We start from the raw sequence: 19351 nt of genomic DNA, 5'->3' as shown, positions 1-19351 counted from the left end.
CCAAACTGGTCTGAATAAGTTGGGTTTGAACCTGTGATTTTGTGGTCTTCTGGTTCATAGGCGAGTGTCCTACCCACTATTACTCATTTAATTAGAAGGAATTAATGAGGTGCAAATGTGCACATGTATAAAATGATATTTAGTTTTTAATATTGCTGGATTTCATTTCATATTTAAATAAATTGTGTTTTTAGAGCTCTGAGAATCCCGGTTCTTTTTCAGGTGCTGTGACAGTATTTAGCGGCATGGCCTTGCTGACCTGTGTGGTCTGTGCGTGGGTTTTTTGTAAGTGGGCAACGTCCTTGTCACGCCTCGGATATGGATTTGTTCTCTCTCATTGGGTGTAACAATTCACTCGATCGCACAGAGGGTGTGACAGGCCGCTGTTTACCCACTGCATTATATCCCGAATTCTTTGTCCGCTCAAGAGTTCCAAGTGCAGCGCAGCCCCTGAAGCCAGAGAACGCAGAAGACGCCGCACACATCGGTCGGCCAGACTTCGGCTCGGTAAAAATGAACTGGGCTTTCCTCCGAGGCCTGATCAGCGGGGTCAACAAGTATTCTACTGCCTTCAGCCGCATCTGGCTGTCGGTGGTCTTCATCTTCCGCCTGATGGTGTTTCTGGTGGCGGTGGAGAAGGTGTGGGGAGACGAGCAGGGCAACTTTGACTGCGACACGCGGCAGCCCGGGTGTCAGAACGTCTGCTACGACCACTTCTTCCCCATCTCCTACTCCCGGCTGTGGGCCCTGCAGCTCATATTCGTCACCTGCCCCTCGTTCATGGTGGTCCTGCACGTGGCGTACAGGAAGGACCGCGAGCGGAAGCACGAGCTGAAGCACGGCAAGGGCTGCAGCCGCCTCTACGCCGACGCAGGAAAGAAGCGCGGCGGTCTCTGGTGGACGTACCTGTTGAGCCTGCTGTTCAAGATGGCAGTGGACGGCATCTTCATTTTCCTGGTGTTCTACATCTACGAGGAGAATTTCTTCCCGCTGGTGGTGAAGTGCCGAGAAGCGCCGTGCCCCAACACCGTGAACTGTTTCATCGGGCGGCCCACGGAAAAACGCATCTTCACCATCTTCATGGTGGTCACCAGTGGCGTCTGCATCCTGCTGACCTTCAGCGAGATGGTCTACATGGTTGGCAAGCGCTGTGCCGAGTGCATCAGACGCCCGGGAAGAAGGCACCAAGTGTCCAGCGTGTCCGCGCTCATCGCCAAGGACCACAACCTCTACAACGAGGCCAGCATGCTGAAGGAGCAGCAGGCTCTGCCGGTAGAGAGCAGCGCCCCGGCGTACGCCAAAGACTGAACTGCAGAAATGGCTCCACAACTTCTTCTTCTGATTTCTATTGAGTCTCAATGACAATGTTTTAGAACAATTCACGGCTTAGATGGTTTTAGATGTAGAAACGAATGTACATATTTTATGTTCTAATGTGTTTATTAAGGTGTAGTAATGATGTGTGATGATATGCAATATCATGCATAAAGACGTTACAAATTCTTTTGTTGATGTCTGCAATGTAAGAAATATAATAAAAGGGTTTTAATCTTTTCAAATAAAATATTTTTTTGCTGTAATATAAGTTAGAATAAACAAAACAGTATAATAAAAAAGAAAAAAAAAAAGAAACCCCCATCATTACACACCTAAACCTATGTTACTGTTTGATTTCATAATAGGTCAATATGATGTGTGATAAGAAATATTCTGTGAAACAAATTATGAAATTAATGCAAATAAAAACCAGGGTGGAGCCCGGCCTCCCTAAGAACACACACAGTCATACCCTAAAATCCTGGCAGCTCTTTAAAAGCGTACTGTACTTTTCTTTGATAAGCTGATCGCTAATTTTAATAAAGCCCGAAGGACCCACCCACATTCACTCGTGAAATCTCTATTTTCGATCAAAGCAATATTCAGTATCATTCCATATCTTGTTTTTTTTTTTTGTGCTCCAGATGAACAAATAAAACATATGCCATATTAGACAGTTTACAGCAGAGGCTGTATTGTATTGAGGGCTGCTAATGGTACGGCATTCCGCTCAGACAACAATGACAAGCCCCTTTCGTCATCCGTGTTAGAACAAAGCGAACCACACGTCTGGATAAGATCACGCCACTTCAGAACATTTGTCAATGGCAGACATTTACTCAGGCTGAGTATGAGCTCTGGCGTCTGGTGCACCAGATGAGCCACCGTAATGTTTGCGAATGCCCAGTGACTGTTCAGCGAGTAAGGGAGTGTGCCATGGAACGATTAGACAGAATGTGACTGATGACAGGAGCATCTGAAGGGAGACAGACAGACAGACAGATAGATGGAATGATCTGAAATGATCTCTAATAAATTCTCCCCAGTTCCAACAATTAAGGAGGAACGGTTGGGTTTGACAGGTGTGTGAAGCTAAAGAAAGAAAAAAATGTCTTTTGTGAAGGTCACAGTGGCTGCTTTCTGTCACCATTGATGATGCAATTCGAATTCTGCTTTATTGTCAGTTCTGCCGTGCATGCAGGACAAACATCCTGGACCTTTAAAACGGCACAAAAAAATGCAACACTCGAAATAGTGAGTAGATTGTCGAAAGACGAATTAGTTCAGTTCCGTGGCGTGCCCTGCCCTTTAGGGCAGCACGTGTTACGCTCGTGTGCATCAATGATATATGTTATCAAAGTGTATTCAAACCACACCCTGAACGAAAGTCAAATGCCAGAGGGAGCTTTACCGAAATCCGAAGTGGAGGGTGCAGTAATACAGCAGGTACTGTACCACACGGGACTGATCATCGGCTGGGAAAGTACCGTAAGTAGCGCCTGAGATTCTGTCTGAATGAGAAACGTGTTACCCTAATGCAAAAACGATGTGTATGATATATGTCATCTTCCGCACGAAGTACCTTCTATAATGTCTGTTCCAACCTGGACCATCAGCACTTCAGTTAAAGGACTCGAGTGACGTGTAACACTCGTCAGTCACAATCTGAAAGACGTTGAACTGCGTTTAGTATAGAATTTATTTACTGACATGGTCCTTAGAGAAGAGTCCAGCCCAGTTTGATTCTCAGGTACTTTTTGAGTGGAGTTTGTAGATTCTCCTCGCATTTTTAAAAAATTTTCCTGGGTTTTATTCCACAGACATGTGGGTTTGCTGAACCACCAGCTTCAGATTGGCCTCAGGGTCGCAGGCTTGTGCATATGATTATGGCAGACTATTTTTCCTGCCTTTTACCCACATTTTACTGGAATAAAGTCCAGGACCATGTGACCCTAAATTGCATAAGTGGGTTTAGGAAACAGACGGATCTCATTTTGTCGGGCTTTCACCCCCCAGGACTGTCACAGCGCTGTTCCTCGAGGAAGACCTGCCTTCGCAGCACCTTCACAGATATGGATTGGAACAGTCTCCAGGGCCTTCTCAGCGGGGTGAATAAGTACTCCACCGGTTTCGGCCGCATCTGGCTGTCGCTGGTGTTCGTGTTCCGAGTCATGGTGTTCGTGGTGGCCGCCGAGCGGGTGTGGAGCGACGACCAGAAGGACTTTGACTGCAACACAAAAATGCCAGGGTGTCCCAACGCCTGCTACAACTACACCTTCCCCATCTCCCACATTCGCCTGTGGGCCCTGCAGCTCATATTTGTCACCTGCCCCTCCTTCATGGTGGTGATGCACGTTTGGTACCGTGAAGAACGCGAGCGCAAGTACCAAGCCAAACATGGAGAAGGTTCCCGTCTCTACGACAACCCTGGCCAGAAGCACGGTGGGCTGTGGTGGACGTACCTTCTGAGCCTTTTCTTCAAAACAGGCATTGAGGTGCTGTTCCTCTACCTGCTGCATTACATATACACCAACTTCAACATGCCCCGCAAGGTCTCCTGCGACATCTGGCCCTGCCCACACGAAGTGGACTGCTACATCGCCCGGCCCACGGAGAAGAGGATTTTCACCTACTTCATGGTGGGCGCGTCAGCCGTCTGCATAGTGCTCAACGTCTGCGAGATCCTCTACCTGATCGCCATGCGCCTCCTGCGCCTCTCACACGGTGGCAGCGTGGTTCTCAGGAAGAGATGTGGGGAGCCCGACTGCAACGACTGCAACCTGCCAATGTCAACTTACAAAGCCGCCTATCAAGCCACGAGAGAGAAGCCAGAGTGATCCGAATGCTCTTCACTCGACCCGTCCTTCACTCTGACTTGTTATCCTTATATTGACATATTTGAGAAATTGTTGTTTAAAAAGACATTCAATTGTAAGTATTATGGTAATGGATGATGTTAAATACCACGTGCACTCTTCTCTATTCTTATCTTTTTTTTGAGTTGCTTGCCTGTGCTTATGTCTTGACATTCTGATTAAAGCTTAAAGCTTCACGCTGAACAATTTTTGGACCTTTGGAGGTTTGCGGTTTTGTACGCTGTTCTTTCTGAATGTATAATCGTTTGCACACACATGCCTGGTTGAATTGTGTATACTGCCAGTATTTTGTGTTACTTGAAAAAAAAATGGTGTATCAGGACTGAATAAAGGGAAAGCACCTGTTAAAATATGTTGTGCCCTGCAGCTTTCACACAGCACAAGCAAGACATTGTAATCATCTATGCATGTTTAACCAGATGTTGTATTGGTATGTTGCAGTGGAATATTATCCTTACGGCCCGTTTCCCAGGCCACATGGTAAATTGGAATCATTTATTTCAGGAGCAGGCTAAAGATTCCATTTTGGCTTTAGTTTGTACCCTGTCATCTGCCAAAGGCTGCAACACTATGTGTGCAACACTGAGCACACGGTGACTTTTCTCCTTTTTTGGAGGAGGAAAAATTTATAGTTTCAAACAAATTTGAATCTGTTTACTTTTTTTTTTTTTTTTACGGCATTTAGCAGACGCCCTTATATACAGTGACTTATAATCATTAGTCACAGGGACAGTCCCCCTGGATATGCTCAAGATCAACAGTCCTGACACAAGAGGGACTCAATGGCAGTAAGTGGGGTTTGAACCTGTGACTTTGTGGTCTTCTTCTGGTTCATAGTTGAGTGTATTACCCACTAGGCCACCAATGGTGACTAAAACAGCCCTTATATTTGTTCATTTAATATATATTACACACACACACACACACACACACATATAATAATAAAATAATGAATAGTCTGAATATTGCCAAATTAATAGTGCCACTGGTGTGCAAAGTTTGGACATTTTGTGTTTTGTCTCATTACCAGAGAAATAAATATTGAATTTAAGTTTTATCATTGTTTTCCTACCACAGTATTACATTTGATTTTTCTTTTTTTCTAAATAAATTTCTGTAAAAATAACACGTGTCGCTTTAAGTGGCCGCTGGGGGGCGTGTCCTCGTCGCGAATGGATTGGATTCAGCTGCTCGGTGTCTGAGGTCGACATGGACTGAACGTGGCGACTTAAAAAAAAAAATCATAAGAACTATTAATAACAACATGGTAAAACAGGGTAGGTGTACGTTTACTTTTTTAAAAAAATTAATTAACCTGATAGGAACTAAATGTATGGGTGAATGTTTCTGATAAGTAATACCTCAGAGGTTTGAGTTCTTCTGAGATGCATCCATTTAGTCCGAGGGTGTTACTAGTATTTTAAGCGCCTTATCGATATACATTTTCCAGCCTGCACTGACATGTCAGGCTGACTCTGTGTTTATTTACTGTATAATCATTAAATGAGGGATCTCCCACATGCGCTCAGCCATGCGGCCTTGTGAAGCCGATCAATACAGGGGTCTGAGTGAACTGTCAGTGAAAAAAAAAAGAAATCATCTTGGTAGTCTGAAGACCAAAGCCTATTATTGTCACTGTGATACAGAGCACAGCACACGACGGACGCAACTAAACGTGTCCCCTGCGTTTAACCCGACACCCTTAGTGCACAGGGGAACAGTGTGTGGGGACGGTACCTTGATCAAGGGGACCTCAGTGGCACATTGGCAGCTCAGGATTTGAACCTGCAACCTTCCCCTTACTGTAGATAACGTATCTGTACACCACTGCAGTAGACACTGTATCTGGGATTTGTTAATGTCATTTGTGGATAATTCTTCTATTTTCTAGGTCCGTGCTGTGGTAGCCTGGAAGATCCCACGGCTTTGATGAAGATGGGACTCTGCATGATCTTTGTTGGCCATGTTAGCTTTCTACTAGGCGCCCTGGTGTATGGGGCAATACTTCGGCACCTCAACCCAAACTGGCAGGATTATGCGGCGGAGTACACCATCTCCACTGTCATCACTCTGGGGGCGGGACTTGTGGCGAGTATCACAAAAGCAGCTAGACACGCTGATACTATGCTCGACAGGCACGAATCATTATCGCATTTGTAGTCACATTTAGTGACGTGTCCACTTTTAAACAGATTTGAATAAGTCAACTAATTGCATTTGGTTTAAAAATCTAATCAAAGTGTAGCTATAGGTTTTGTTGTAACTCCCCATGATTTCTTTCCTTGTAAATATGTACAGTAAATTTAAAGATGTGCTGTTTACATGTGTTTTCAAGTTTTCATTGGCTTTACAAAAAAACCACATATTGTCTGTTCATGCCCATATAGGCTATTGTCATTGGGATCATTGCAATTGTTCAGTCAAAAAACACGCCACACAGAGCTCTTGTAAGTATTAAAAATGCACTGCAGATGTAAACTTGTACTTTATGCAATGGTTGACAATAATAATATTAATTTAATCCTTTTTGAAACTCTCTCTCTGTTTAACTGTGTGGGTGGTGCATTTCTGGGAATATAATTTATAGAGATAATTTGTCCTCTTCTCCATCGCCTTGTGGTTGCCGCCCTCTTGTGGTCAGATGAACAGTGACCGCTCGTGTGGGCCGAGGCGCCAACGCGCTCTCTTCTCTCTCCAGACATGGGCGTCGTTAGTGCTGAGTGCTGTCGCCGGCTTCCTGGCCACAGCCTCGGTGATCGGACTCAGCGTCTCCATGGCAAGGACCATCATGCACGGAGGACGGAGCCTCCTGTCCCACTGCCAGTCCCCAGACACCATGGACTATTCCAGTGTTGGCAACGAGTGTCCATTTGACCCTACCCGTATATATGTGAGTCCTGGGAGGTTATAACAGTTTGCAACATATAAAATGCAACATGGTTAATATCATGAATAGCTTCATATTTTTCTGTACATTTAAAGCACTTTTTAAAAAGTTATTTGGGACTAAAACAGTACTGAGATTCGGAAGTTTTATAGTTTTACATTTGAAGCGGCCTGTCCAGATAGAGCACCATTAGATGCCGACTGTGGAGAAAGTCTCCCTGGGTTAGGGACAGAATGTGCTGGCGTCCTGAGAAGTCGCATTTTTCGCCTGGATCCGGTGTCCCCAGCTCTCACTGTTGGGGCTCTATGACAGGAAACTGCCATAATTTGTGATTACCGATTTACTGTTGATGCCCCCATGGATCTTTGTGGAAAGGTTTGCAAATTACCGTCTAGCTCAAATTAGGTTTGTGTGAATCACTTATGACATCCAGTGCACTCCCAGTATGATGACATTAACCCCTTCACTGCCGATCACTCTTCCTGTACATTTTAGATGATGTCTTTCACTTAACGTGACCAGAATACAAACTATTTTCTCTCTAAGATGGATAATTGCTGATTGCAGATTTCCGTTCCTAATCTGCTGCATTATCATAAATTATCTGTTTGTAAGAAAATCTTTTTTTCCTCCAACAGAGCACCACCCTGATCCTGTGGGTGCCTCTGATTGGTTTGGGTGTGGTGCAGCTGGTCTTCTCAGGCAAGTTCATTGCCGTCTGTGCCTCTTTCCTCGGCCTCCCCTGCTGCACCGCTCAGAAGCCTGGACACCATGTACGAGTGGAAACACAGAAATATGAACACAGCAAATTACATTCATTGTGGCCTGGTTCAAGTTCATGGTGTTCTGTTATGTGTTCAAAGATGAACATGCATGCAGTGGAGGTGGAGGACGACGCGGTTCCCCCCGAACAGCACGAATTACTCGGCCAGGTCGTCCCGGCACCCTCTTCTCCCGCCAAGCCAAGCCGAGGCTCCCAGTTAAGCCGGACCAGTCTCTGGATCTGACCTGTGTGACCCGACTCTCAATTCTGCTGAACTTATGGCCGTGAATGGATAATGTCCTTTGTTCTCTTTGTTTATATGTGTAAATTTAAAAATCAGTAATACAATTATTTACAAATGAAGGGTCACTTATTCATTTTATCCCCAGATGACAAAATAAACCAAAAATGTTATTACCTTAACTAATAAGATAAACGCTAAATTGTACTTACATTAGAGAATTTAAAGATGGACAAGCAGGTGAGAGGATTTGGATTTTTTTTTTTTTTTTTTCAAACCCCACTTACAACCATTGTGTCCCTGAGCAAGACACTTAACCCAAAGTGTCTCTTAAGGGACACTGTAACTACTGATTGTAAATCGCTCTGGATTACTGCTAAAAATCCCATGGATGTAGCCTTCTGGTATAAAAATAAGAATCGTGGTATAAAAAAATGTTTAGAACAGCATAATGATTTTCAGGATATGTGGTGAACTTAAATAGGGGAAACCAGACTCGGGTGGTATATATGTAAAATGTGTTGTGTGAATATGACACACCATGATCTAAATCATAATCCATTATCAATATTTAGAGCACTACTGTCCACCTAAACATGACCCTTCATCCTTTTACCTGAATCAACACACAAAAACACTTTTTTTTTTAAACACATAGGTATATTTGTTATTAGGGCAACCATTACCTCCATCCCAGAGGTTTTTCATGCAACAGAAAAGAGGGAGGTCCACAGAAGTTAATACAAATATGGAAGCAACGCGATGCAGACGAGTTTAGAAATACACAAAAAGATCATCAATTCCTTCTGCTGAAGTGGCAAAAAGCACCTTCACAGTACACAAAAAAAGGCAGGAGAAGCAACCGTTTAAAAAGAAGAAAGCAAAGTGGACGCTTTTCAGCAGCTGCTAGCTGAATAGAAGCTAAAAAAAAAAGGGATAAAGAGGAGACGTGCCCTTGGCAGTGCATGTTTTTGTTTCTTCCTCTCCGCCTCTCGGAGGAAAAGAAAGATCGGATATGCCATAAAAGAGAACCTACATTCCATTCTGCACTGACCTACGACTGACCTACAGCTACGAAACGCCACTAAGAACCTTGTGTGTAGTTTTCTTTGCAAAGAACGCACGTGAAGTGTTAAGATTTGCCTCTTATCTGCTCAGTCCAACTTCACTGATGCCTATATACAAGTTCCGAACACCACAACAGATAATACTGTAAAGTAAGCCAGAACACACACACACACACACTCATGCACACAAACACATTTGCTCACAGCAACTCAAAATGATATGTGCTACCGGGGTTCCTCCATTAAACAGACAAACAGAACGCGTCCGCCGACGCAAATATTCCCCATCGTTCCTCGCAAGATCCATAAAACAAACATTCCTCTCCAGAGCGGATTCTGTGGATGGGGCTCTTTCGTACCTCCGTCTGAGCGCCGTGGCAACAACATCCATCCTAAAGCCACAGATATGCAAACAATAATAAATAAACAAGAAAAATAATTTATACAAAAAAAAAAAAAAAAGGAATAACAGAGGGTCTTCGGCCTTCTCTTTTTTTTTTGGAAAGATCATAAGTGCCCTTAACAAAAGAAAACAATAATAATAATAAAAAAAAAATCAATACTAATAATTCCATCCAGTTCTGTCTGACCATTCTACTGGCAGCTACGGATTCAGATTAAGACTGGAGCTACATAATACTGCTTTGAATGCAAGTGTGTATAAAGACATCTATAACTGCCTTTTCGATATGTTTTGTATATATTTATATATGTATATACAGAAAGAGAGGAATATAAAAAGTTGAAAAGCAGATCTGTGCCTCTGCGTGAACAAATTTGACCTGGGAACGATAAAGAAGGGGTTGCATGCACGCTTCCCAATTTGGACTGGTGTCTTCTGAGAAAATCCTCAATCTGCTGACCTCACTGGAGAGAGACAGACAGACAGGCAGACAGACAGCATCTCGGCAGGTGGTTTTGTTTTTTTTTTCTTTTTTTTTCATAATGTGTGCGAGTCATTGAAAAATGTAAAGAAAAAAAAATTGTTGAGCCTTTTTTGTTTTCTCAAAATTGTTCCATGCGGAACACAAATAAGAACAAAAGGACGAGAACCATCATGCACGGGTGGCTTGTTTTTCGGGTCGTGCTCAGAACTGTGAGGCGCTGCTGGGGTCACATTGGAGTAGCCGGACGATGGACGGGTCACTTTTGGCACCCTTAATGAACTCCTCCAACGACAGTTTCCCTGTGGGGCAGAGAGAAGGCTTGGTCACTATAACATCCATTTCTTGTGTAGCCCAGAATCACAAAAAGATTATCATTTACATTTACAGCATTTATCAGACGCCCTTATCCAGAGCGACTTACAATCAGTAGTTACAGGGACAGTCTCCCTGGAGCAACTTAGGGTTAAGTGTCTTGCTCAGGGACACAATGGTAGTACGTGGGGTTTGAACCTGGGTCTCTGGTTCATAGGAGCGTGTGATACCCACTAGGTTACTACCACCCCTTAGGCTACTACCACCCCTATCATTGCCCATAGCATGCATTTAGAAGGAACTACACTACCAGTCAAATGTTTGGAAGCCCCTACTCTGTGGTTGTTATGGAGACTAAGAGGGTGTCATTTTGTAGAATCCAATGCAAGAAACAGATTTACTAATTTTGTATCAGTATGTTTGTAATCTGTTTTTACAGTCTTTTACCTTCATGACCTGATTTGTTCGCTATTTTCATCATCAAAAGCCCATTAACATGAATGAATGATTAGAAATTGCTCAGCATAAACCTTCAGGACTGTCGGAAACCGTTCCCGTTGTCCAACTTAAGGTGGTGGAGAGAGGACGAGTGTGAAATGCTGCCATCACAGCAAAAGCTCCCTGATTTGGAGAGACGCGTTTTTTTGTCTTGTTTGCTATTTTATTTATTTATTTATTTTTACATAACCTCTCGTGTGTTATTTCATGCTCTTGTATCGTCAGTTCTTTCAAACCTTTGACTGCTAGTGCATTTATTAATAATAAAAGATAAAATGAGAAAAAAGGAACAGGATAGATTTTTTCTGAACCAATTCCACTAAATTCAGCTTCAGTTCCCTTAATTAAATGTGTTCCGCTGAGACATAATGAAGAATTAGTAAAAGAGGCAACATTCATTAACCATTAAGCCTCATTTATGCACCTTTTACATAACAAAAATGCTAGTGTCGGTACAAATGTGCTACTAGAGGGCAGAATTTCCATCCATCTTACAAAAAACCATATTGCCTATGGTAGGGTTGTATCATGTATTTATTGTGTTTATACTATTTTACAATTTTGAATAACTCTTTGTAAAGTTCATCTGCACCCGTTCAAAGTTGACTAGGAGAATTCTGACCATTTCTCTAATATTCTACAACATGAGTAACTGGATCACCAGAGTCACACCACCAAAACCACGAGCTGTGATAAATGCAGACCAGTAATTTAAGATTTATGCACAGAAAATAGTTTGCACTTTTACTGTTTCTGAAGCCTTTATCATTTTGGATGTGTGGGCAGGAGCCGTTCAAAAGCCCTCACAACTTACCATCATTGTTTAAGTCCATCTGTCTGAAGATTTTGTCTGTCCTCTTCTCTGGCGTAGATTCATCTTCTGGCATCTTCATCACTGATGACACCATCTTGTAAATGGCCTAAGAAAAGGTCAGAGGAGGTCATTTGCAAGTGTGATCTCAAACATGTGTTTATCTGCAAAATTGGATTTACTTTCTTATTGTCATTATCCCTTTTTACTGGTTTGGGGGCAGGAAATCAGGAAAGTTCAAATGATCCCAGGTAGAGTTATTGTTTTGTTTTTTGACTCCCCATCTCCCTCCCCTCTTCAGGAACTGGCATGACAGAAGAGCCTGACAATCTCAGGGTGTGAGTGAACCATAACCTCCATGAGCCCACGGATAATCCAGCCGTTCTGCACACTCAGGAATAAATCCCAGTTAAATTTAACTCTCTAATCCAACAGCACACAGAGCTTCGGAGCCTCTCATTCTTCTTCTTCTCCATCTCGCTTCTTCATCAATTTGTACCGCTGCTGTTTAGGGGCTTCATGACTAGTGGGTAGCTTCTAAGTGCAAAATGTGCAGCAAACTTGTCTTGGAATAACAATTATAATTTTGACCACCAGGGGGCAGGTCCTATAATTTCCTTTGTCCAAATTACATTTAGATGCCACAGCTACTATACCATCCAGCATCTGCCATTATTTCTCCACCTGGACACCTTCAAATATCGTATTTTCATTCTAACACTCCCTTAACCCTCCCTTAGAGGGTTATCTACTGACTAAGTGGGAAAAATATTGGTGGACATTATGACTAGAAACAGAACAAAATCCTGCAGACCCATGCAAGTGAACCCATGGTGACCCATGCAGGGTTATATGCATTACCATGTTTGACATCAGAAGGTAGAAAGATGCGGTAGCAAGATATTACCATTAAAATCTGATTTAAAAGAGAGCTGATTTGCCAATTGGGCTACCTTTCTAATATTAGCCTGTATATTTTTTTCATTGTCTACCTAATCAACAACATCTAACCACCTTCAGATGAAAAAAGAGGCCTAATTTTAGGGCTGATATCATACTACCATAATATTTTAATCCAGTTTCCAACATTATTATGTCATTATAACTGGGGGGGTCCCTGAAACATGGCGATTGGAGATTCGTTATTTGTCAAATCATATGTTTAAACAGATAAAGAACAAGCCAGAAAACCTAAGATTACCCATATAAAGCTATTGTATTATTTTTACATAATAAATAGTCAGATTTGTACCATATGAAGAAACTAATGATTGTTCAAAATTCTACATGAACTAAAGCTACTGAACTACCTCCACAATCTCCAGCATCTCCTCACGGCTGATGTAGCCATTGCCATCCAGGTCATACATGCTGAAGGCCCACTTCAGCTTCTGCTCCAACTTCCCACGTGACGTCACACTGAGGGCAATGATGAACTCCCGGAAGTCGATGGTGCCGTCGTTGTTGGTGTCAAAAGTACGGAAGACATGTTCGGCAAATTTGGAAGCGTCACCATATGGGAAGAAGTTAGCATAGATCTTCTTGAACTCCTCAACATTGAGGGTGCCACTGGGACAGTCCTTCAAGAAGCCCTGTAAAGAGAAATATTGTTTATTTGGCCTTGTGCTTCAGAAAGTAGGCCAAGTGATGTAAAAATGTCTCCCAAAATGCCTGTTCTGGGGCATAAATCCCATTTATGGAAGAGACTCTGCACATTTGAACCCTGGCCCTGGACACCGAGGTCGTGGGTTAAAATCCAGGCCACAACATGGGCTGTTGAGCTCTTTTTAGCCCTCATCCAAAGTGACTCACGAAGCTTACGTTCCAATATGTGCGCCTTAATCCATTCATATAACGCAGCAACAATGCGAATCTTTGCCCGGGGCCAAAACGACTGTGCGTGCAGATCTGGAACTTTCCATTTGTTTCCCATGCATATAAATACAGCACTCAACATACAGCGCTCTCTGGGGGTACTGCATATGACTGTGTCAGATTCTGGCTTCAGGCCTGGCCCATATTAGGCAAATCTAAATCTCTAGTGTTTTGCCTAGTCAAACAATTTTAGGCAATATGACTGAGGTAAACATATTGCTACCAATTTTAAAACAGACATAGAATCTCATGCACTGAAACATTTCTTGCCTCAGATTCGCCTCAGAACTTATGTTTACGCCTGTCCGTTTTTCCCCCTTTCTATATTTTTAACATGCACATGCAGATGTTTTTGCATGTCACGGTGTAAAAGAATACAGTATATACAGTGTTTATACATTATATTCTGGCCTGTGTGGCACGTGGCTTCGATAGTGCCGGTGTCCTACATTCTCCCTCCTACTCCTAGAGGACCAACCATTACCTCAGTGAGGATCCAGGAATTCTTTTTAAAAATGCCTTCAAGCCTTCTCTTTTCTCTCTCACTGCTTTCCGGAATGCAATATTGCTCCCACAGCCTCAAGACTGAGAATGACAGCCATGGAGACGACCCATTAGCCGAGAGTCCACCTTGACAGATGGTGAGCACTGTTATCACAGGGTCCCTACACAAGAGGGACTTGTTCAGCCTCTACTTGTTGAGGGGCTCAGGTATTTTGAAGTAATTAGGATCCTTGTGTAAGCTGGTGCTTCAGTGTGATAGTATGTCGGAACCAAACAGGCTTAATAAGATCAGTGAGAAAATTACTTAGCTCATGTGAGATGACCAGATCTGGAACCAGATTTCATTAAACGTTCAAAGGATGCAATCTACTAAAGTGAAGGATGGGGATCTATATAGCTCAAATAATAACTGTGTAATATCACAGATTGGGTCCTTTTGCCACTCGGTGGTGCTGTGCTCACCTTGTACCACTCCTGTAGCTCATGGTCAGAGAACTCCGTGTTCTCCCTCAGGTCCTGCAATGCCTCAGGCCTGAGCTTGCTGTTCTGCTTTCCCATTGCAACAAGGCAACAACTCCGAGCCCCCTGGTCAAACCTACAAGGAAATATCGTAAAAAATTAATAAACTGCAATGCATTCTCAGAGGACAATGTAATTGTGTCACTAAAACATTAAAAGGATTAACATTCTTCACAAAAATTCTACCTACACCCCGTTACGTCCCTGAGAATAAGGACATATGTTTGTTCAGCTCTTCTGTCGTTTCAGGATGCCCTGTGTGTAGGTAGGCGGAGTCAGGTAAATTACTGGCTCCACCTCTTAGCCCAGATTCGTTCTCACGTTTTTACTGAAGGTGATTGGACCTTGTGTTCTCCAAACTTGGAGAAAAGAGCACCAATCCTGGCAGACAAACAACTAAGCCACGCCTACCGCTTCTGACACCTTTCCGACATGTCGACCAAAGACATGACCTGTGTTCATGCTGAGCACCTGATTTCACATGAAATCTTTTTCTTACTTTTTATTGTTATACATGTAAATGAATCTGGAAATGACAGTACACTGCATTCGCTCTTTTCACGTTGATTGTATTTTGCTGGCAGCGCTTGTGACCTGAGACATGTGAATAGGAACTGTTGTTTCTGGGTCAGTAGATCTAATTAGTACGGCACCTTGACCTAAACCAGGGGTGGAGAACCTGATCCATGGATGGCTGGTTTTTGCCACGACCTTCCAATCAGCCACTAACATAGGCTCCCCCCGACGGGTCATCCCCAAAACAGCACTAAATTTAGTGCCTAGCTGGGGTGACCATGCCACCTCTTTTCCTCAGAAATGTCCTCTTTGAGACGGGCTTTAGGAAATTGGTGGGATTTTGAGCTGATTAAATATGTGTGACATCATGGGGATCCTACATGCTTATTCCATTCCACTCCACTGGAGTTTTCGAAAGCACAACCACTCCTGGCCCACATGCTTGAGCTGAGGTGTCCTCAGATCAGATCAGTGCCCTGTAGTGCCATGCTTGATAAAAAGCCAAAGAGCATCCACTGAACCACTGATCTAAGCCACGAAAGGACAACAAACTCACCACTAGCACTAATACAACCGCAAGTTTTATAAGAGCACAGCGCAAGCCTCTTGAACTTGCTATAATTGAGTAATTACTCGCAATAAGCTCAGCACATTAAAAAATGCACAAACAGTGGGTAGTTTCACGTTCGGAAATAATGGCACCACCGAGCCTGACCTCTCGGCCCTCTCCTGCCATTAAGAGTGGCAATTATTCAGCCCGTGTGCACACACACTCGTTTATCTAGCCGACTTAATCACGGCCTACGAAAAAAAATGACATTCGCTCCGGCTTTCACTCCTTTCCTTTCACACGCACTCCCTGGCGCTCATTAATCATCCATCCGCATAGACTAACTACAATAACAAATGCATTAAAGTGTGACTAGACGAGGCCAAGTGCGGCACTCAAATTACTTTAATCCAAATCTAATCAGAAGAGCAAACAAAAGCCGTCGCGTCTGGAGAGCCGAGCACCAATTAATAACGGCGCTGCCTGCGCCGCCTTCGAATCCCACAGGTAAACCGGCTCGTTCCACGTTCCGGCACTTTCCATCCGTTTCCATCCATCCCTCTCCGTCCAATTTCAGGAAAAAAATGGGAAAACATTACCCCGAGTTGATGACTTTATTCTAGATTCTGCATAAATAGCATCTCCATTGGGGACTTTTGTCCACATTACTGATTCATTCATTGATTGACTGATAATTCACAGAGGGTGGATCAGTTTTAGGTGACTTAAATGCTGTTTTGAGCAAGGGCGGGTCTGCAAATTATGAAGAACTGAACGGGAAGGATGCAGAAACTGCTGAAGATGGCATCATCTTCTAGAAGCAGGTAAAGATTCTGGTGCTTTGAACAATTGTCATGGTCTAGAAAGCATACAAAACTGTCACAAACGGACAAAACAATATGCAAAGACATTTTTTCAAGGTTTTGTGGACAGATGAGTGGATGGGCCGAATGGGAGGACCCATGAGTGTATTACTGATGCACGTCACACACCAGTTCCACCAGGACAGGGGAGGAACAGTTTTGAGAAATATGTTGGAAGGAGAAAATTAAGGCCACATCACACATGAGGTCACAATGCTGATGCAGGACATGCCTTGGAGTACAAATAGCCAGCAAAGGGTTCTAGGATGGCAGAAGAATGACTTGCCCCCCTCTGCTCAACTGATCTGAACACCACTGAAGACCTGTGAGAGGCTTACAACAAGACAAAGATTTACAGACAAGAAAAACAGCACATATCTCGGATTCTTCTGAGAAAAAAAACAACAAATGAATAACAAAAGTGTTGAAAAAGAACATTTTCTGTAAATTTCCATTGTTCTGCCAAGCTTTTTTTTTTTTATTATTTTATCCTAGTAACATAGATATTTGAAATATTCTTTAAGTGAAGTGAAAGTGGAGTGATTGTCATTGTGAAACAGTGCATCACAGCACACGGTGACACAACGAAATGTGTCCTCTGCTTTTAACCACCCTGAGTGAGCAGTGGGCAGCCATGACAGGAGCCCAGTGCACCTTGGCGAATCGGGATTCGAACCGGCAACCTGATTACGGGTGATTTTCCTTACCCGCAAGGCCACCACTGCCACCTTAATATTGCATTTATGTTTTCAATGGATTCATGAATATATTTAAAAGATTCACAAAAAACATATGTGTAGTAATATGTGTATTTACTATAAACATGTAAACATGGCATGTTGGATAATAAGGAGTGCTGTTCTAGGACCAAGAAACTAAGGTCAGTAATTCTACTAAATGCAGCTTTGTTGGTGTTTCATAATTGTGGAAATAATATTTATTACACACCCTGACGCCATTCCCTTGCTGTGCCAGTCTGGGACGTAGCGTCCCTCCGACTGGGCGCTGTCTTTTATCTGATTTGACTACGCAGCTCAGCATTAAGGGAGAATTACTGTCCCGGCCCCCACTGCAGGGCACTGGAGGACAACTGCATGAGAAAACAGCAGAATGTCAACAGACATAATCCTGACACACTTTTAAGTAAAATGGAGGGGGGAATCTGTGATTGGGTAAGGAAACATCACAGCTTTTCGTCATCTAAGGCCATGTTGACTGATTAAAATGCAGACATGGGGGGGGGGGGGTGGGGGTGCTTATACACGCTGGATTGAGAGTGTTTGGGACTGCAGACACTGCATTCATACAAACTGTTGCTACCAGGGATTAGGTCACACTAAAAAATCAACATGATCAAAATCAGTAATTACTATGGCTAAAAACCCATAATCTAATAATAAAAAACATAAAAAATAAAAAATCTATAAAATGAAAGTGAAGTGATTGTCATTGTGAAACACTGCAGCACAGCACACGGTGACACAACGAAATATGTCGTCTGCTTTGAACCATCACCCTTGGTGAGCAGTGGGCAGCAGTGGGCAGCCTTGCTCAGTGGCACCTTGGCGGACCGGCAGCCTTCTGATTATCTGTATACATACAATTTATCAGCAACTATTACATTTGAGTCCCATTGGAATGTTCATTAACCCAAGTCTGTCACTTTAAAAGCTTCATTCATTGTTAAAAAAAACTATTTTAGTGTAGCTGAAAACCCGGCCAAATTCACCCAAGCACAGTATCTATTTCATCATCACCTGTCATGGCTGCCCACTCCTCACCAAGGGTGATGGTTAAAAGCAGAGGACACATTTCGTTGTGTCACCGTGTGCTGTAATGTGTATGACAATCACTTCACTTTCATTTCGTTTTTTTTTTTTTCATGTAAAAAATCCAGGACCTGAAAAAAAAAAAACCTCAACCTTTGAATTTTAGCGTAAACACAACGTTTTGTCCCGAAACTGTGCACACTTGCAACTGAGGCAACACAACAGACAAGCATCGACCACTGGCATCTGTGAATGGCATCTTATTTGGCCACAGGCTGACGGCAGTCAACGTGGCCAACGTAGGCCGACAGTGACGTACGGACGGTATGTGGGCACATCCGTAGAGAAACTGAGAGAGGAGAAAAAGAGAAGAGAGGATGGATGCCTCACAGCCCCCCACCGTAAATCCACTCCGCATACGACCTCTAGAATGAACTCATCTGCCCTCCTTCATTTGGATAAGTGGTCACACTGGACCCGAAGGGGGGAACAAAACGCAGCTGCCGAGAACAAAAGGGCGGGGCCGAGGAGGAAGAATGCGACCCCCCCGTCCACCGGTCATGAGCCTGAGCTCTCTCTCTCTCTCTCTCCGGTTCCTAATCCGCCCGTTAACTTATGTCCCGCTCATGCTGCGCGATCACGTCATCGCCGCCCCGCCCCGCCCCGCCCCTCACCCGGCATCTGTTCAGCAGCGCCGCTGGTGAGCAACATCTGTCCTGCTGATCCAGTTGTGTGTAACGCGGCTTGAGGGGAATTTGGGGATGTAGGAGTAGCGTCCCTGTTTTAATGTCTTTGTAGGGACTCTGCATGCGCGTTGCGGGGACCATTTAACATTTATACAAGATAAATACTGTCACGGTGGCTGGACGTGGCGGGGGCGAGGAAGAGGGACGCATACGCACAACGTCACGAGACAGGGGTTTAATACATGGTACACAGGACAGGGGAAACGTCACCGAACAATGACCCGGCGGCGAACAGACACGAACAGGATCGCTTTATACACTCATACGCAGGCGAACACGATTAGGAAACTCCGGTCCGAACTCCAGACCCGGAGTGACCCCTGCCGGACCGGATCATGACAACTGCATTT

General features: G+C 43.7%; 4 protein-coding genes across 4 annotated transcripts; 3 read left to right on the top strand and 1 right to left on the bottom strand.

Moving 5' to 3' along the window:
• The first annotated feature begins 513 nt into the window (after nucleotides 1-513).
• LOC114770612 (gap junction beta-4 protein-like) lies at nucleotides 514-1308 on the top strand. Its single transcript, XM_028964650.1, has one exon. It carries the CDS (start codon nucleotides 514-516, stop codon nucleotides 1306-1308), a length of 795 nt encoding a protein of 264 aa, XP_028820483.1.
• A 2081-nt stretch (nucleotides 1309-3389) lies between these two features.
• Nucleotides 3390-4154, top strand: LOC114770611 (gap junction beta-3 protein-like). Its single transcript, XM_028964649.1, has one exon. The coding sequence runs from the start codon at nucleotides 3390-3392 to the stop codon at nucleotides 4152-4154; it is 765 nt and encodes a 254-aa protein (XP_028820482.1).
• A 1219-nt stretch (nucleotides 4155-5373) lies between these two features.
• On the top strand, nucleotides 5374-8093 carry tmem54b (transmembrane protein 54b). The gene is made up of 6 exons (XM_028964548.1): nucleotides 5374-5470; nucleotides 6085-6281; nucleotides 6581-6640; nucleotides 6892-7083; nucleotides 7719-7853; nucleotides 7944-8093. Exons 1-6 carry the CDS (start codon nucleotides 5458-5460, stop codon nucleotides 8085-8087), a joined length of 741 nt encoding a protein of 246 aa, XP_028820381.1. The 5' UTR covers nucleotides 5374-5457; the 3' UTR covers nucleotides 8088-8093.
• A 1979-nt stretch (nucleotides 8094-10072) lies between these two features.
• hpca (hippocalcin) lies at nucleotides 10073-14633 on the bottom strand. Its single transcript, XM_028964200.1, has 4 exons — nucleotides 14501-14633; nucleotides 12970-13251; nucleotides 11663-11768; nucleotides 10073-10337 (listed from the first exon to the last, which is right to left on the bottom strand). The coding sequence occupies exons 1-4, from the start codon at nucleotides 14594-14596 to the stop codon at nucleotides 10240-10242; spliced, it is 582 nt and encodes a 193-aa protein (XP_028820033.1). The 5' UTR covers nucleotides 14597-14633; the 3' UTR covers nucleotides 10073-10239.
• Nucleotides 14634-19351: the final 4718 nt, after the last annotated feature.

Source organism: Denticeps clupeoides, chromosome 20 (genome assembly GCF_900700375.1).
Source record: "Denticeps clupeoides chromosome 20, fDenClu1.1, whole genome shotgun sequence".
In the NCBI taxonomy this organism is placed as follows: Eukaryota; Metazoa; Chordata; class Actinopteri; order Clupeiformes; family Denticipitidae; genus Denticeps; species Denticeps clupeoides.
The sequence above is the reverse complement of the archived record's forward strand: the minus strand, read 5'-3'. Positions and strand labels throughout refer to the sequence as shown.